Genomic DNA, 17,525 nt, shown 5'->3' with positions numbered 1-17,525 from the left:
ACTTTTTTGCATTGTTGACTATTTAGCAGACACTTTTATCCAAAGTAAGTGAATCATCTATCCTAGGACCAGGTGCCATTGGCAGTCGCAATGCTAGAAGAATACATTAGTAATCATCATTTTGAAAATATATATATTTTGAAAATTAAAAACAGTAGAGGAACTGAGTGGTCATTTCATTCACTGACTGTCAACAGACCATAACCATTGAGTGAGGAAGGTTTTAGATGGGTCAAAAATATACGAGTGGACAATTAAATGAAAGTTCATGGATAGTGACACATGATCATGATGTTGTGATGCATAGATACTGTATCTATGTTCTGAATTTACGTTAATGGAAAGAAGTCCATCTGTTCTTGTTGACTGATGTTTTTAATAGAGCAAAGAGTCTACTGTTCATCTGTCTCATGAGTACAGGCATGCCTGCATCTTGATTGTAACATCTTGATGTGTTCGAGAAGCATGAAACATCTTGTATTTCTGTATGTTGCACACTGATGTACTCATATACAATGTTAGTTACAACCTCTCTAATGTCTTTGTTACCAATTTCCTCTGTTCACCCCCACTGCTGTCTCTCACTCTCTTGCACTCACCTACTCCCTCTCATTCTTCTACCACCTACCTCTCTCACTCTCTCTCTCTCTCTCTCTCTCTCTCTGTCTGTCTCTCTCTCTCTATCCCTCTCTCTCTCCCTCTCTGTCTCTCTCTCCCCCCTCTCTCTCCCTCTCTGTCTCTCTCTCTCCCCCCTCTCTCTCTCCCTCTCTGTCTCTCTCTCTCTTCCCCTCTCTCTGTCTCTCTCTCCCTCTCTCTCTCTTCCCCCTCTCTCTGTCTCTCTCTCCCTCTCTCTCTCTCTCCCTCTCTCACTCTCTCTCTGTCTCTCTCTCTCATTCTCATCCCTGCTCTCCTCCCCTCCCATAGGGTCGTCACATGCGTGGCTTCAGGGGCTTGTTCAACCGCTCCAAGCATTCGGTGGACAACAGCCACCCGGGCGTGCTGCCGGGGCGTAGACGCTCCATCAGCGACCACCTCCTCCGCCGCACGGCCAGCGCCCCGGCCAAGGGACGCAAGAAGACCAAGATGAAGATGACGGAGTCTTCCAGCTCCACCGGGTTGCGGAAGAACAGCAGCCCAGCGGTGGCGGGGGCGGTGGTGGTGGCGGGGGCTGGAGGGGAGGGGCTAGGAGGGGGATCGGAAGGAGGAGGGGTGGAGAAGCGCCCTTCACCACGCGCTCCCCTCGTTCACAGGCCCATGTCCATGCCTCTGGAGAGGCTTCTGCAGGGACAGCTCTCCCTCGGCTCTCCAGAGCAGCCCGACCTGGGAGCAGATACAGTCATAGGTGGGTGCCCCCTCCGCCTGAGGCCGAAGATGTTTTTTCTTATGGCAATATGATGATATACAATATAATGTGTTGCAAACTCAGTCCTGTGGTGTTGTTGATGAGTAAGAGCGGGAACCTGACATGCCTCCGCATTCCTTGACAAGACAATGACACAATACTACTGTATTGATGATTTAGTTTTCGACTTATGATATTTGATATATCTTTGTATATGTACTAAATGAGTGTTTGTTGGGTATAGATTTGTTGGGATTAGATACTCTATGAGTAACACAACAAACCAACCAACTGTACGTTTGCTGCTAAACGGAGATACCGGAATCACCACTCCTCTGTAGATTAATGCTGTACATATCCAAAGGCTTGTTACTGTATGACGCAGCATTTATCTACCTACGCAAAGTAAATCGTGACAGCAGCTGGTGAAACCGGGAACAAGTCGCCAACCGACGGACCGTTCAGACTTTTATTCTGAAAAGTGTAAGTACATTTCAGCGTTGTTGAAATGACACACTCGCTAGTCAAGCCAAAACATTGCAACGCATTGCATTAACTATCTAGTTAATGTTAAGTAGTGGGGACTACTCACCGAATCCATGTATTGCAATGTTTTGGCTTGACTAGAGAGTGTGTCATTGATTTTTCTGAATAAAAGTCTGAACATTTTGATTGGTTGGCGACTTGTTCCCGGTTTCACGAGCTGCTGTCACACTGGTTTGCTCTTGTCGCTATTTTGTGACATGCTTCAAGTGTGTCTGTGGTTGGGATGTTACGCTCTTATTGAAACATAGGTTATGCTTTTCCGTCTGATGTAAAATGTTCTATCCTCTTCCAAATTAGTTTACAATGGTTCATGTGAATGGACAGAAAACGAAACAATCTCAATTCTTTAACTTGCCTTCTCTGTTCCTTCCTTCACCCTGTTGTGCTTATCTGTAGTAGAGAACTGACTAGGATGTCCCTGCAGGTAATCCCAAACACCTACTAAGGTTGCCTCATCCAACAGCATCCCAGTATTACATCACCCACTTGATGTAACTTGTACAAGTGCAACTACTATCAGAGGAATATCCTTATCGTTGTTGCCCAAATTGATCCCATTTGACCATCTCCTCCGAAATTCCAAAAAATAAATAAATGGATGTTTCCTTTTGTTACCTGCACAGCCCCATTCTCCAATCTCCCCCTTCACAGTCGTATTTGTTGGTACATTCCATTCGTCTGTGTATTGGCTTGTGTTGGCTGGACGGAATGTGTTCCTTGGTTGTTGGTTGGCTTTGTGTTCAACGTTCCGCTGTGGGATGATTTGGCTCGTTTTACTGACAGTTGATGCTTGAATTGTCTCCATAGGAACGGCTCCTTTCAACCTGCCCCGGTCTGCCTCCGCGGACCTCCTCATCGAATCATCAGTCTTCCTGAAATCCAGAGCCTCAACCCTTTCCACCAATCACACCAATAGGACTACAGATTCTGACCGGTCAGAGGAGACCTCCTACCTAGTTATCGGTGGAGGAGGAAGAAGCTCAGAAGATTACTCCAAAGACCAACCAAGGGACAGAGTCAATGGATCAACTAAAGCAGAGGATGTGTGTATCCAGACAGATTCCACAGAAATGGAGACCAACTCTTCATACTCACCTACTGAGAGCAACCAGAAGAGATCAAACACACCAGAGACGGCCTCAATCAGTACAACACACACTCCAGCATCCTCCTCCTCCTCCTCTGTTCCCTCAGTGCCCCCCCTCTCCCCTCTCGAGATGGACCATTCCGACGTGCAGAGTACTGTCTCCCTACAGGACAGCACCATATCACGACTCATCGACGCCGTCTCCCTGGGTAACGAGAACGACACTTGTGGCTCTATCTCTGCTCTGATCGGCCAGTTTGACCTCACTGCTGACCTCACAATGGTGTCCATGAACGGCGATGTGAACTTTGACCCCCGCATTGTCAGCGTACTGTCCAGTCCTCTCCTTCCCCATCCTGCTAACAATGACTCCAGCACTACTTATAACGCAACCCAGGACTCTACCATGCCATATCAGGACTCACAGAACCCAGCCTCCCTTCACAAGGCAAGAGAAGATCCCATTTCGCCTCACGTGACAACTCAAATCCTTAACCACTTAAATGCAATGAATGGCCCTATCACACCACGAAAGGCAACTCAGACCCCCAACCGTCAAAGCCAGGACCCCCTTTCACCCCAGAAGATTTCCCACAAGGGTCTTGAGCCCATCCTCTTCTCCAGCCCAGAGACCACAGAGCAGGAGGAGGTCTACACCATCCTGGATGAGGAGGTGTTGTCCCCGGTCTCAGTTTACAACCTGAGGGAGCAGACCATCCGGAACATTCAGGCGGGCTCAGAGGAGAGCACCCCCTCGGGCAGCCTGAATCCCTCCCCAGCCAAAGTCCCTCCTCGTCTGGGTTCAAGGGTCACAACAGGCTGGGTGGGCACACACACACAGAGGGGTTTGGTGGAGGATGTGGGGGCGGCGGAGGAGGTGCACAGCTATGTGTACGAGCGTACAGGACTGGGGTCAGAAGGGGAGTCGGGGGTGTCGGGGAGTTATATGTGCTCCTCTGTAAACCGGGACAATTTCCTCTTGTGCCAGGACTCAGCAGGAAGTAGTTTGATGGAGGTGGAGATTAATGTGGACGAGGACTCGCTGGAGAGGACGCTGACCTCTCCGCGATACAAGCCCGCATGGGGACCGCCAAGCCCCACCAAACGTCATGCCATTTACCAAAATAACTCGTCCCCTCCAAGCCACGTGCCCCAACATCAGCCCCCTCTATACTTCGCAGCCCAAGTCCATCGCTCACAATGTCCGTCGTCCCTGAACCAGCCCTCACACCAGCCGTCCCCTCGCCATGGCCCTTCAAATGGCCCAGAATCCCTACCCTCCCCCTTTCGCAGACACATGGACACCAAACCCTCCAACCCCAGTCCACTGCGCCTGAACAGCTGCCCCTCCCCACACAGTAGAACTGAGCTGTCCTGTGACAACAGCAGAGGTAGCGACAGAGGCAGAGACTTCAGCAGAGTCTATACCCAGCAGCACAGCTACAGCGGTCCTGCCCCAGACAGAAGCTACCAGGGTAGGACAAGGGACAGACCTCTGGAGAGTGGGGAGGTAGAGTGCTTCCAGAATGGGTTCTCTTCCTCTCACTGTCTCCCTGGCCTGTCTGGTGGGTGTATGAGCCTCTCCAGAGACAAGTTCTTATACTCCCCCAGCTCTGACTGTGACATGGTCTACAGCCAGCAGGACTACGACTGCTTCACCCCCTCCTCAGCACCCTCCGTCTCCCACTACACTCAAGCCCAACCCTACCCCCAGAGTCACACCGATAGCCAGACCCAGCACCAACCCTACAGTCAGAGTCCTCACCAGCCCCACACCGACTTCCAGAACAACACTCAGCAGCTATCTCAGCCCTACCCTGCCAGCGCCCCATCGCAACCCCGTTTTTGCCCCTCCCTTGCCGCCCCTCAGCCTGGCCACAAGGCCTCCAAAGCCCCCAGCCCCTGCAAGTCCAAGTCGCTGGGTGACCTGACGTCTGAGGACATATCCTGCAACTTCCAGAGTAAATACAACATCATCAGCCGGAGCTTCATCACCCCCGGTATGAGGGACCGCAGGAGGTTAGGGGGGCCGGGCCTTGGGGGTCTGACCCAGCGACCGCAGTCCTCCGACCCGCTCACCGAGCAGCTGCGGAAGCTCGTCACCCTGGAGGGGGACGGTCTTGAACAAGACAAGCGGACGCAGCCACCCCGGCTGTCCCAGTTACCCCCCAAACCCCTCCTCCTGCCACCAAAACCCCCCCCGAATCTCTCAAAGACCGTTCCGGGAGAACCTGACGATTCCCCTCCGCTTCTCTCCCGCCGCCTCTCCTCCCGCAGCCAGACCCGGGTGCGTCACATCAACAGCCGCGCCCGCGAGAGGCAGCAGGAGGCTCTGAAGCCCCGGGGGGGGTCGTCAGGGATCGGCGCCGGAGGGGTCGTGCTGCGGAACAAAGCGGCGACGCAGAACCCGCCAGTGAACAGACACTCTACGGGCTCCTATATAGCAGGGTACCTGGACGAGCTGGAGGACAGAGGGCTACCCGAGGGTGCATGTACAACCCTGCGGTATGGACTCGGAGACCAATATGGAGATCAGTACTATGCTGATGATTCATTGCTGCACACAGACTCCTACTCCTCCTCCTGCCCCTCCTCAGAGGCTGAGGTATTCTTCCTGCTTAGACTGTAGCTCCACTTCCTGGTTACGACGGATGTGGTGTGGTGGTGTCATGAATCTCATGGTTTGAGTGTATTGGCACTGGGAGGAACTGAATTAAATGATTGAATGACTGATTGGCTTCTACTATGTGTATACTCTCGGGTTTCTTTGATGACATTGGTTCATATTTGTCAAACCCTGCTTAGTCTCATCATTGATATGACAGGTTATGACAATATCCTCTGTCTTGACTGTCAGGTGTAACTTCCTGATCATCAACATACTTCCTGGTTATGACTGGAAACATGTACTTCCTGTTTGGGCTGTCCAATGTACTTCCAGTGTTTACACTTCCTGGTCTGACAGTCATAATGTAAATGTACTTCCTGAACTGAGTGTGAATTCCTACTGGTCATTCTTTGAGTCTACAGTATGTTTTGATGAGGATGTAAATGTCACATGACACAATGACCTTGGGTACAGATGTCTTATCACAACGATTTGCTACTTTGATGTACATGTTCCTGTCATAGAGTTACTATAGAAATTCGAGAGAAAGCACTTCCTATCTATCCTATTCATTGCTTATGAGACGGCATGGGGAGCACCATGACAGTCTGCCACCATTTTAATGTAGTCAAATGTTCTGGGACTTGCTTTGGGTTGGGCAAAGATCAGCATCTGTAAATGGTTCTCAGGTGCATGTTACCACCAATGAGGACCAGTAAATGATAAATGTTGGGAAATGGGAGTGACGACTACATTCGTAAGTCAGACAGCATGCATCCATAAAATGTACTACTTTAAGGTGGGAATCTGAGATTGGTAGATCCATTTTGGGACTTTTATGGGAAAGCCTTGTAATAGGCTTGCTAGCATTTCTCAGATGCTACCTATCAGTTTAACTAGAAAATGACAGTGAAACTAGTATGACATCCATTGGGGTAGTGTTATTACTGTCCTAGCATGTTAGATACTGTATGTATTTTAGGTTTGAGGTATTGACATTGTGGTTTTGTGGCTTTGTTTTGAAAAGCCGTCGGGCTGGCACACGGTATGTTAACCCTTAACTGCCCAGCACCCCTTCCTCAGCTGTGTGATTGTCAGAGATTAATGCATGGCTTGGAACACAGTTTTAGCCAATCATATCACATATACTCTACAACAATGTAATTGTACATATTTGTAAACAAACACTGTATACCTTCAATGCATTCAAACCATTATAATTCTAATCTATGGTCAGTCTGTCTATTAATTTGAGAGCTACATTTCTCCAGCCCAATCTCTCAGCTGTTTTACAAAACAGTGGCGGGGAGACCGTTCGTTGTTGTTTGAATCACAGATTGGTCCTTTAACTCATTAACTGACAAATAATTCTGGAAAACTCACTATCTAGAGTGACAAGTGTTTTATGTGGTATTTACCTCACAACAATACTTTGATTGGCTCCAAAACTAAGTATCATAATTTAGGCTTTTTTTTCTAAATAAAGTCACCCTTGGCACTCTAGAATGTTGACACCCATGGCACTGAATTAGTTAAAATGGACACTGTCATGGCCCTTCCCATGGAATCAAAGCATATTTAAAGGAGTGCGTCCTCTTGGGTTTATATATTCGTAACTCTATGGTTCCCGTCCTGTTTGTTCCTGTGGTTCTACTTCCTGTTTAAACTAACTGCATTTACAGTACTATGAAGCAAAAATAAATGTGTAGTATTATCAAACAGTCACTTTTAAGGGATTGGTATTATCAGAGATCTTAATTGATCAAGTCTTCCTTCTCCTGTTGGTGTTCTTTGTATGTTTTTGTTGTTTGTACATATTCTGCTGCACATCTGTTTTTAATCTAAGGTGTTGGGTTGTAGTCGATAAATGAGCTGAGTGAAGATGAATACAGTGAGTGTATGTTTTTTTCCCGCATGTTAATCGTCATCGTATCACCAGTCTCTAGACGTTTCTGTGTCCTACTACCTTTGCACAGAACAATAGATTCATTGAATGCAATACAGAATATAGACTTGCTTGCATTATTGGATGCAATACTTGCTGACTTGCTTGCTCTCTTGTTAGCTGTGAATGCTGAGATTTTAAACACGGTTGCATAGTTTAAACTTTTGGAGTTTAAATTATTTTATTTTTATAATTGCCGTGATACACACTGCAAAAAGGATTTATTTTAGGGACTGGATTTAATAGTTTTTTTATTTCAGAAGGACAGTTTCAAATACAGTAGCAGACACAAACACAGACAGACACAGACAGACACACACACACACACACACACACACACACACACAGACACACACACAATAAGAAGATAAGGACAGGGGTTTTAAACCGGGCAACAATGCAGTTTTTGTATTCTTCTTTTCAGTGTTAACCCCCATCCTATTTTCTTTGTTCTTTGTATGGTCGCTCATCAGATGACTGTGAGCATTTTCCTACTACTGCAATAAAATCCAGAAACATTTACACCTGAACAAAGCCAATCAAACTGTCTCCAGTTACTATCTTGGTTCTTCCTTTTCCTCTCCCTCTCTCCATCTCTCTCTCAGCTCCTGAGGTACTATGTAGGACTGCTGCTTTAGCCATGGCACACACACACACACACACACACACACACCCACACGCACATATGGCCCCCCTCCAACTCCTCTGTTGTTGCCTCGGTGCGTGAAGATAATGGGATCTAATTGCTTGTGAAATTAACAGTAATGGAGCTGACAGATGCCACACCTGCGGCCATAGGCCCGCAGCTCTCTGCTCTGACACACACGCATTAAACGCTGTGTTACTGATATCAAACCATTGTTAAAAAGGCCAGCGGTCAACAACCTTGCTTCTGTTTCTCGATAATAAAAAAAATCACTCAGGTGTTAGTGCTAGACTGGAACAAAAGTGTGCACCACACTCTTTATTTCTTGGTGATACAGATCTAACAGATGCTCCCTTTATGCTCACTTCTACCTCCTTCATCCTTGACTGACACACACACACACACACACACACACACTCCTCTACCCCCATCATCACCCTCCCTTAGCGATTTCCCTCACTTCAAAAAACATATTTTTCAAAGTAAGGCCTCCATTATTCTGCATGCACGCACTCACGCACGGAAAACATCTTGTTTACTCCCTGCCCTCTGTAGCCTGTATGGAGCTTACAGTATATAATCTCCGTCCCTTACCTTCCACTGGGTCAGAGGAGGGGGAGACGGGTGTACTGTACTGTACACTGAGTGGCTGTTTGCCTGGTCAGACTGTTTGTTCAGGGTTGTGTGTGCCTAATGAAAGGTGAGGGGGAAATGTTACTTGTTTAAAACTGCTAGGTCAGCATCTGAAGGGTGAGAGGGTGGTCTCTATTCATATCTAATTTGTTTTACAAGGGCAACAGGTAAGAAAGCTGGTTAGTTTCTGTACTTGGCCAAACAGCAAACCCTTTATTCATAACGCCTTTGCGAGCATATACAGTGTTGTATTCTGTGTTGCAGATTCTTCTTCTTTTTTGTGTGTCTGGGAATCCTGTTTAATGTTTTTCTCTCTAATTTACGTGCCATGTTTGGATATGGTAAATAATATTTTCTGATGCTGTTCTACCCTTTTTTTCTTCCTCTCTTTCTTCCCTTCATATTGAACCACCAGGTGTTTCTGGGAGGGATCCAGGTGTGTGTCTGGCGTTCTTCGAGACACTCACGTAGGACAAGGTTAGCAGCTGTGGGGGAATCGATGCACCAGAACCAATTTTCTTTTCTCTCCTGCTGCTGAAAGACAAGAAGGGAGGTTGATATTTTATGTTGGCCAGGCGCCGATCTGCCTTCTTTTTTAAAATCTGCCTGCAATGCCTTTTTTTAATTTATTATCATAATGGTCATCTGTATGTTTAATTAATCTGGTTTAATTCCACTGTCTTATTATTTTTATTGTTATTATTGTTCTTCTTCTTCTTCTTATTATTATTATTATTGTTATTCTTATTCTTATTATTATTATTATTATTATTATTATTATTATTATTATTATTATTACTAATTTAAAGTAATTTCTGGCGGTTTAGATTCTGCCCCGGCTACTAAATAGTAAAAGTAGTATTTGTTTTGTGAAAAAACAAATAGTATAAGTATAGTACTAATTACATCTGAGCTCATGTACCTGCTACCCATAATAGTGCAGCCCATCCTTGGGGGGCAGTTCTCTGGCCTCTCCCTGCTCCTGGTGTGGGTGGTGGGGTCAGGGGTCGGGATGGTAGACAGGGGGGTTCAGGTGACCATGTGTTCACGGTGGGATCGCTCAGATGAGCCTGGTCTCTCCCAGGAGGGAGATGTGGTGATCGGTGGTCTTTTCGCCTTCCACAACCAGCCTCCTGCTTTAGACCACCGCTTCACTGAACCCCCAGACCTCAAACCCTGTGTCAAGTAAGTCTGCTGTCTGTTCACCCCTTTTTTTAGTAAAAAAAAAAAAAAAAGTCTGGACAGATTTCTCTTGTTAACTGGATCTCACTGGAAATGTCCATGTAATTATACAACATTAAAATGATAGCCTACTAAAAAGGGTTTGAGCAGTGATTTGTTTTATTTACTGTGCTTTCCTTTTGTTTTGCATTTTAGTGAAACTGTCAAGTTTTCAGAACTGTAGTTTTCCTGATTTTAATCTTTCTTCTGTTTTGTATTCTTCAGCCTTGTTTTCCTCTTAACATGTTGCTATGCAGAATCATAATGTGAATTGGAAATTATTTGAAAAATAATAAACGTTTCATGCCAAGGTTTGATGCTTTTGTTAAGATCCTGCCCCCACCTTGATGCAAATCTGTCTTCAAGACAAAATCCTTTTACAATGGATTTCTTTTTTTATTTCTAATTTGTTTTATGTGTTGCCACTATGCTTAGACTTTCTCATCTGTTACTTGACATGATCACTTCATTTTGTTGACTGTTATTTCATTCTATTTGAGGAGTGTTTTCCTCTCAATCACATTTATGATGATTATCTCTTTACAGGGTCACATTACAGAACGTTCAATTTCACGTCTTGATTGTACTGTGTGTGTCTCTCCTGTTTCCCTCCCAAACGTATCTCCATGGCTTCAGGCTCCAGGGGGTACCGTTAAAGTGGGCGCATGCTATGGTGTTTGCTGTGGATGAAATTAACCGTAGCCCTGTCTTACTACCGGGGATGAGGCTGGGCTACCGTATCCTGGACAGCTGTAGTCGTCATCCCATGTCCCTTCGGAACGCACTGTCTTTGGTAGGCGGAGGAAACCACAGCTGTTTAGTCTCCTCAGAGCCCCGTCCTGAGTTGACACTGTCTGGCCACATTGGAGGGCACAGAGGTACGGGTTTAGTTTCCCCACTAACCTAATTCCTTGATGAAACAAGGAAAGATCTCACCTGACTGAAGTGTCGCTAAAAGATACACTTGGCTTGTTTCTGTACTCTCCAGCGTGGACATCTACTGACGCCTCAGTTCCCCTGGTCATCGGTGATGCGTCCTCCACTCAGAGCATCATACTGGCCAGAACCCTGGGGCCCCTCTCCGTGCCTGTGGTAGGTCTCAATACATTGAGGAAGTAAAGTCTGAGAAGGTTATCTGAGATTTTTATTCAGACAGCGTCCTAATTGTTTTTGGTCTATTACCATTATGTTTCTTGTGAAAACAAAATCAACATTCAGGAGGCCATGTCTGAAAAGAATATCTGTGATTTTATTCAGAGAACATAATAACCTAATTGGCTTTTGTCTATTACCATTATGTTTTTTGTGATACTTTTTGTTAAAACTCCCGCCCCCTCCTCCCCCCATGTTTCCCTCAGATCAGCTATCAGGCCAGCTGTGCCTGCCTCAGTGACAGACGGGCGTTCCCTAACTTCTTCAGAACCATTCCCAGTGATGCGTACCAGGCCCGGACCATGGCCCAGCTCGCCAAGCGCTTCCACTGGACCTGGGTCGGCGCCGTGGCTGTAGACAACGACTATGGTCGCCTGGCCATCCAGGTAGATGTTATTCCTCCATCCAGGTAGATCTCATTCCTCCAGAATAACATATACAGTATGGTAGTATATTATAGTATTGTAATATTGTAATATATTATAGTATTGTAGTATATTATAGTACTGTAGTATTGTAATATATTATAGTATTGTATTGTAGTTTATTATAGTACTGTAGTATTGTAATATAGTATTGTATTGTAGTATATTATAGTACTGTAGTATTGTAATATATTATATTATTGTATTGTAGTATAGTATTGTATTGTAGTATATTATAGTACTGTAGTATTGTAATATATTATAGTATTGTGTTGTAGTATAGTATAGTACTGTAGTATTGTAATATATGATAGTATTGTATTGTAGTATATTATAGTACTGTAGTATTGTAATATATGATAGTATTGTATTTTATTATAGTATTGTAGTATATTGCAGTATATTGTAGTATTGCAGGATATTATAGTATATTGTAGTATTGTAGTATATTTTAGTATTGCAGATTCTTCTCTTTTTTTATGAACATGTGTGTCATGGAATCCTGTTAAATGTTTTTTGCCCAGCTCCCCTGCCACATTTGTACATGTGTAATAAAATATGTGTATAATAAATACACGTGTTAATAATATAATATATATAATATCATATATGTTTTAAGTTCTTCCCTCACTCTTTCCTATGTTTCCTGTCTTCATATTCAATCCCCAGGTGTTTCAGGAGGAGATTCAGGGGACGGGGGTGTGCCTGGCGTTCTTCGAGACGTTCTCCCGGGCGACCCTGGCGAGAGATGTGGCCCGGATGGCGGCCGTGGTCCAGGCCTCCACCGCTCGGGTGATCCTGATCTTCGCCTGGTACACGGATGTGGGGACGTTCCTCCTGGAGTTGGCCCGCATCAATGTGAGAGAGGGAGAGAGAGAGAGAGAAGGGGGGAGAGAGAGAGAGAGAGAGAGAGAGAGAGAGAGAGAGAGAAAGAGAGAGAGAGAGAGAGAGAGAGAGAGAGAGAGAGAGAGAGAGAGAGATAAAAAGGGCGTGAGACAGAGAGAGAGATCAAGTAGTGGCAGATATCAAGGAAGGGAGAGTTTATACACACTTTGTGTGTGTGTCTCACCCATCCTTACTGTTAATGTCTACTGCGTCTATCCCAATAAAGCAAAAACATTTTTTAAATCGAGGGCTGTATGGCAAACAGGTGGTCAGTCTTTCAGATACATGCAGTGGGAGTTCCATTAGGCTCTAAGAGCAGCAAGACCCCCTGCCTGGGAGCCCTTCTGTCACTGTCTAATCGTTACCCATCTCATCCTAGGTGACAGACAGGCATTTCCTGGCCAGTGAGGCTTGGAGTACCAGTGGAGATCTCCTGAGAAACCCCGCCCTCTTTGAGGTTGCCCGTGGCGTTTTGGGGGTGGCTATTCGAAGCGCACCCATGCCCGGCTTCGAGGCTCACCTTCGAAGTCTGCTTCCATCCCGTCGTCCTGGTGACGTGCTGTTGAGAGAACTCTGGGAAGATGAGTTTGGATGTAGCCCTGAGGCAGCACACACACACACCACACGTTCCGATTCCACCCCACATCCGGTCCCTCCCCTTCCTCCCTGCAGTGGGGCAGAGACTCTGGAGGGGGTTCAGAGCCCCTTCACTGACACCTCCCAACTGAGGGTGACCTATAACGTCTACCTGGCTGTGTACGCTGCGGCCCATGCCCTCCACCGCCTGCTGTCCTGCCCCCAGAGAGACAAACCTCCCCGGGGCAGAAGCTCCACCTGCTCCCCCTCTCACGACATCAGCCCAGCGGAGGTACAGCCTGGGAATTACTTTATGACTGGCTATAAGCATTCAATAGAATCTTGCTGGACTTACTAGTGGAACCACCAAGATCATGAGTGAATGACTTAAATGCAAAATGGGCTAGTTGCTGCTGATCATTTGTGCCAGGGTGTATGTGTGACTGCCTCTTGGTGGTAGGTTATAGTGTGTCTTATCAGTATCACTTATTTTAATGTTTTTATTCCCTCAGCTGCTGCAGCATCTGAATCAGGTGAACTTTACCACTGCTCTTGGAGAGGAGTTTTACTTCCAGGGTGCCGACATCCCAGCTGTGTATGACCTTGTCAACTGGCAAACCACACCTCAGGGGTTACTGAAACTCGTCAGGATTGGCCAAGTCGAAAGGTCACATCTCCATATAAACGAATCAACCATCCAGTGGAACACCGGATTCAATCAGGTGACCAGGACGAAAAAAATAGTGGTCAAATTCTTGGCTACTATTAATTAATTCATTTAAGCCTTATTTGTTTTTGTTTTTAATGTTTCTATTATGTCTTTGTTTAGAGTATTATCTGCTATCTGGATTTAGGGTGGATAAAGGGATCATGTACATGACTTCAAAACATGAGTGATTGATTTAATTGTATTGAAATGTATATCTACTCATTTCATTGTCAAATTAAGGGCTGGTTTCATGGACGCAGATTAAAAAGCAGATTAAAAAGCATCCTGATTGATTGATTGAGATGTTTATTTCAAATATGTGGAAAACAGCAACAATAATGAATATAACAGAAAACAAAAAAACAAAACTTATAGAATTAAAAAGCATAAAGCAAAAGAAATTATTGCACATTTAACTTTTTTTTCACATATTTGAGAAGGAGTGAGAATGTATTCAATCCCTCCCGTTCTCCATAAATCATAAAGATGCTTCCTGTTCAACGCACAAATTAATACAATCTCATAATATATACAAATACTGCGTACCCAAAACTCAAAATCATATTTACATACTTAATTACATTAACAAATAAAATAAAGAAGACATATTTAGGAACCCAAATGATAAATGATAATAAATAAACAATAACCCCTGTAAACACCTTGTGATTATCAGCCCCCCCATCATCCCTATACATTATGAAGACCATGTTTTTATACCTTATTTTAAACTGGATTATGTTTGGACATTGCTTAAACTCCACATTCAAACAGTTCCACAGCTTCACTCCACAGATTGATATACAAAACCCTTTCCTGGTGGTATGAATACTGTGTGTTTTGAAATAAAAAATTCCCCTTAAATTATAACCCCCCTCTCGATCACTGAACAATTTTTTAATATATCCTGGTAGTAGGTTATTTTTAGCTTTAAACATTAATTGTGCTGGTATGTAACAATATCTGTACGTTTTAGTCATTTTGACTGTAAGAATAATGGGTTAGTGTATTCTAGATATCCGACATTGTGAATTATCCATATTGCTCTTTTTTGGAGAATAGATAGTGAATTGAACTGTTGTAGTTATTGCTCCAGACCTCCACACAGTAATTTAGATATGGTAAAACTAGTGAACAGTAGATAATGTGGAGTGATTTCTGATCCAGAACCTGCTTTGCTTTATTTATTACTGAAATGCTTTTTGACAGTTTAGTTTGTTAATGCTTAATGTTAATGTGCTATTTTAATTTGATCTGGAAATAAACCTTTTTGGAATGATTACAGAATGATTAAGTTACAGATGTAGGTTAATGGTTTAGAAATTCCCTCAATAACATTTCTCACTACTGTCATATCAACGTCATTAAAGTCAGTACACTTTTTGTTCTTACATCCTCAGTGGAGACTTTCCTTTGCAAGTGTGATTTAATACTGGACTAGTCTTAAGCCTTGTCTGCGAAATCTAAATGTGGACAACTTTGAGATGATTGTGGTTATGTGTTCGGGATATGACATCCTTGTGTGTGGCAGGTTCCTGTGTCAGTGTGCAGTGACAGCTGCCCCCCAGGCACCCGTGAGGCCAGGAGGAAGGGAGAGCCTGTCTGCTGCTTCGACTGCATCCCCTGTGCTGAGGGGGAGGTCAGCAATGAGACTGGTGAGGATCATGTCATCTAGGACAATAGAAACTCATGCATGAGCCCTGTGGACATTTGACTGTTTCCTTAGCTTCAGGTTCATATTCATGTACAGTACCAGTACCATATTGGCCTGCAGCACCATAACAATAAACTGCGTAATCTGTTTGTGTTACTGAATGTTTCTGTGGCAGATACTCAGTATAAACTGACATGTTAGTTAATCTGTGAGAATGTGTTCCTCTATGAATTCTGTCTCTACATATCTCTCCTTCTACCCCTCTCTCTCTTTCTCTCTCTCTCTGCCTCTCTCACCCCTCCAGGTTCCCTACGTTGTGAGATCTGTCCTCTAGAGTTCTGGTCAAACAGCCAGAAGACAACCTGTGTCCCTCAGCAGCTGGATTTCCTCTCCTTCAACGACACCATGGGTGTCACCCTGACAACAGCTGCTGTGTCCGGCGCCATGGCGACAGCTGCAGTGTTCCTGGTCTTCCTGTACCATCGCCACACTCCTCTGGTGAGGCCGCATATTGACAAAGCTCCACAGGCCCATCATTGGGCCCAAATTCTGCTTTAATTTGATTATTAGTTTGATTATTGTTTACTTAATCTCCTTGTCAGGTGAAGTATGTTATTCTGAACTATGATCTGAGCATATCCACACAAGATTTCAAGGTGTTACCTAATGGCATTCTGCCTGCTTTTGCATTTGATTATATTTATAATGTTATCAGCAGCTTAGTTTGGGTCTGCTTTTTAGGCAGAGATTAGTTAAATAGGGCAAGGCGTTTAAGAGGTTAAGGAGAATTAGAGAGAGTAGGAAGAGTACATGGGTTCCACTCCGTTTACTTCTTCATCTCTTTCCAGCAGGGAGACAAATGGCAAGTGAACCTGAACCTGTCTTTGATGCCGTTATCCATGTCAATCCAGGTGCGCGCCAACAACTCAGAGCTTAGCTTCCTGCTTCTCCTGTCACTCAAGCTCTGCTTCCTGTGCTCGCTGGTGTTCATTGGCCGTCCGTCTGTGTGGGCGTGTCGGTTCCAGCAGGCTGCGTTTGCGGTCAGCTTCGTCCTCTGCCTCTCCTGCCTCCTGGTCAAAACCATTGTGGTTCTGGCTGTGTTCCGCTCAGCCAGGCCTGGTGCCGGTGCTCTGATGAGGTGGTTCGGCCCAGGTCAGCAGAGAGGAAGTGTCTGCCTCTTTACCTGCATACAGGTGTGGTGCTTGACTATGGTGCTTAAATTTAAGATAATGAAACAAAAACGTATTAAGTAATTGATTGATTGAGTTATCAATACATAAATTAATCAATGTGATAATTGCTGTGTGTGTGTAAATACAGGTGATCATCTGTGCCGTGTGGCTTTCCCTAAGGCCTCCTGTGCCTCACAAAGAACATGGCTTTAAAGGATTAAAGGTGGTCCTGGAGTGTGCTGTGGGTTCTGTGGCTGGCTTCTCTCTGGTCCTGGGCTACATCGGCCTGCTGGCCTCCCTCTGCCTCCTCCTGGCCTTCCTGGCCAGGAAACTCCCTGACAACTTCAACGAGGCCAAGCTCATCACCTTCAGCATGCTGATCTTCTGTGCCGTGTGGGTGGCCTTCGTGCCCGCCTACGTGAGCTCCCCAGGGAAATACACGGTTTCCGTGGAGATCTTCGCCATCCTGGCCTCCAGTTATGGGCTGCTGCTCTGCATCTTCGCTCCCAAATGTTTCATCATCCTCCTCAGACCGGAGAAAAACACCAAGAAACAAATGATGGCCAAATAGTTGCGAAACACTCTTAAGAAACAGTTTTGAAAAGGGTTCTCTCACAGAGACAGCCATTTTGTTTCTTTTCATGGCCCTAGTTTTGGATGTGAACTTTTCAACTTGTCGTACTACTATAGTACGTAGTAATATCTGAGTAAGTCCAGTTGAAGTCATGGAAATGCTACTTTTATGTAATTTCATTGTCTGAGTAGTATTGTTGCCTTTCACCCTAATGACGGCTCACCCTTATCCCATGTCAGTAGATGGTTTCAGGTTTGATATTATCATAGTCAAATATCTTAATGACCTCACCAATGTGCTGTGCGGGTGACATTATCAGATTTCTCACCGATGTCTTAACATGTTTTAAA

General features: G+C 45.0%; 2 protein-coding genes across 2 annotated transcripts in view; both read left to right on the top strand.

Annotated features, from left to right (window-relative positions):
* plch1 (phospholipase C, eta 1) overlaps positions 1-5,604 on the top strand; it is a gene marked incomplete at both ends in the record, with an annotated part of 76,840 nt that extends 71,236 nt beyond the window's left edge. Inside the window, 2 exons of the mRNA XM_080531685.1 lie at positions 925-1,342; positions 2,696-5,604. Of these exons, the coding sequence (XP_080387811.1) occupies positions 925-1,342; positions 2,696-5,604 (3,327 nt within the window). The remainder of the gene's footprint in view (positions 1-924; positions 1,343-2,695) is intronic.
* Positions 5,605-9,723: 4,119 nt separating this feature from the next.
* Positions 9,724-17,172, top strand: LOC308158088 (extracellular calcium-sensing receptor-like; the record flags this gene model as incomplete). Its single annotated transcript, XM_080531683.1, has 11 exons — positions 9,724-9,992; positions 10,665-10,780; positions 11,041-11,120; positions 11,387-11,566; positions 12,275-12,463; positions 12,870-13,358; positions 13,579-13,788; positions 15,307-15,430; positions 15,734-15,927; positions 16,341-16,622; positions 16,750-17,172. The coding sequence occupies 11 exons, from the start codon at positions 9,724-9,726 to the stop codon at positions 17,170-17,172; spliced, it is 2,556 nt and encodes an 851-aa protein (XP_080387809.1).
* Positions 17,173-17,525: the final 353 nt, after the last annotated feature.

This window comes from Nansenia antarctica, assembly GCF_963989245.1.
Source record: "Nansenia antarctica genome assembly, chromosome: 5".
NCBI classification, from domain to species: domain Eukaryota; kingdom Metazoa; phylum Chordata; class Actinopteri; order Argentiniformes; family Microstomatidae; genus Nansenia; species Nansenia antarctica.
The sequence above is the reverse complement of the archived record's forward strand: the minus strand, read 5'-3'. Positions and strand labels throughout refer to the sequence as shown.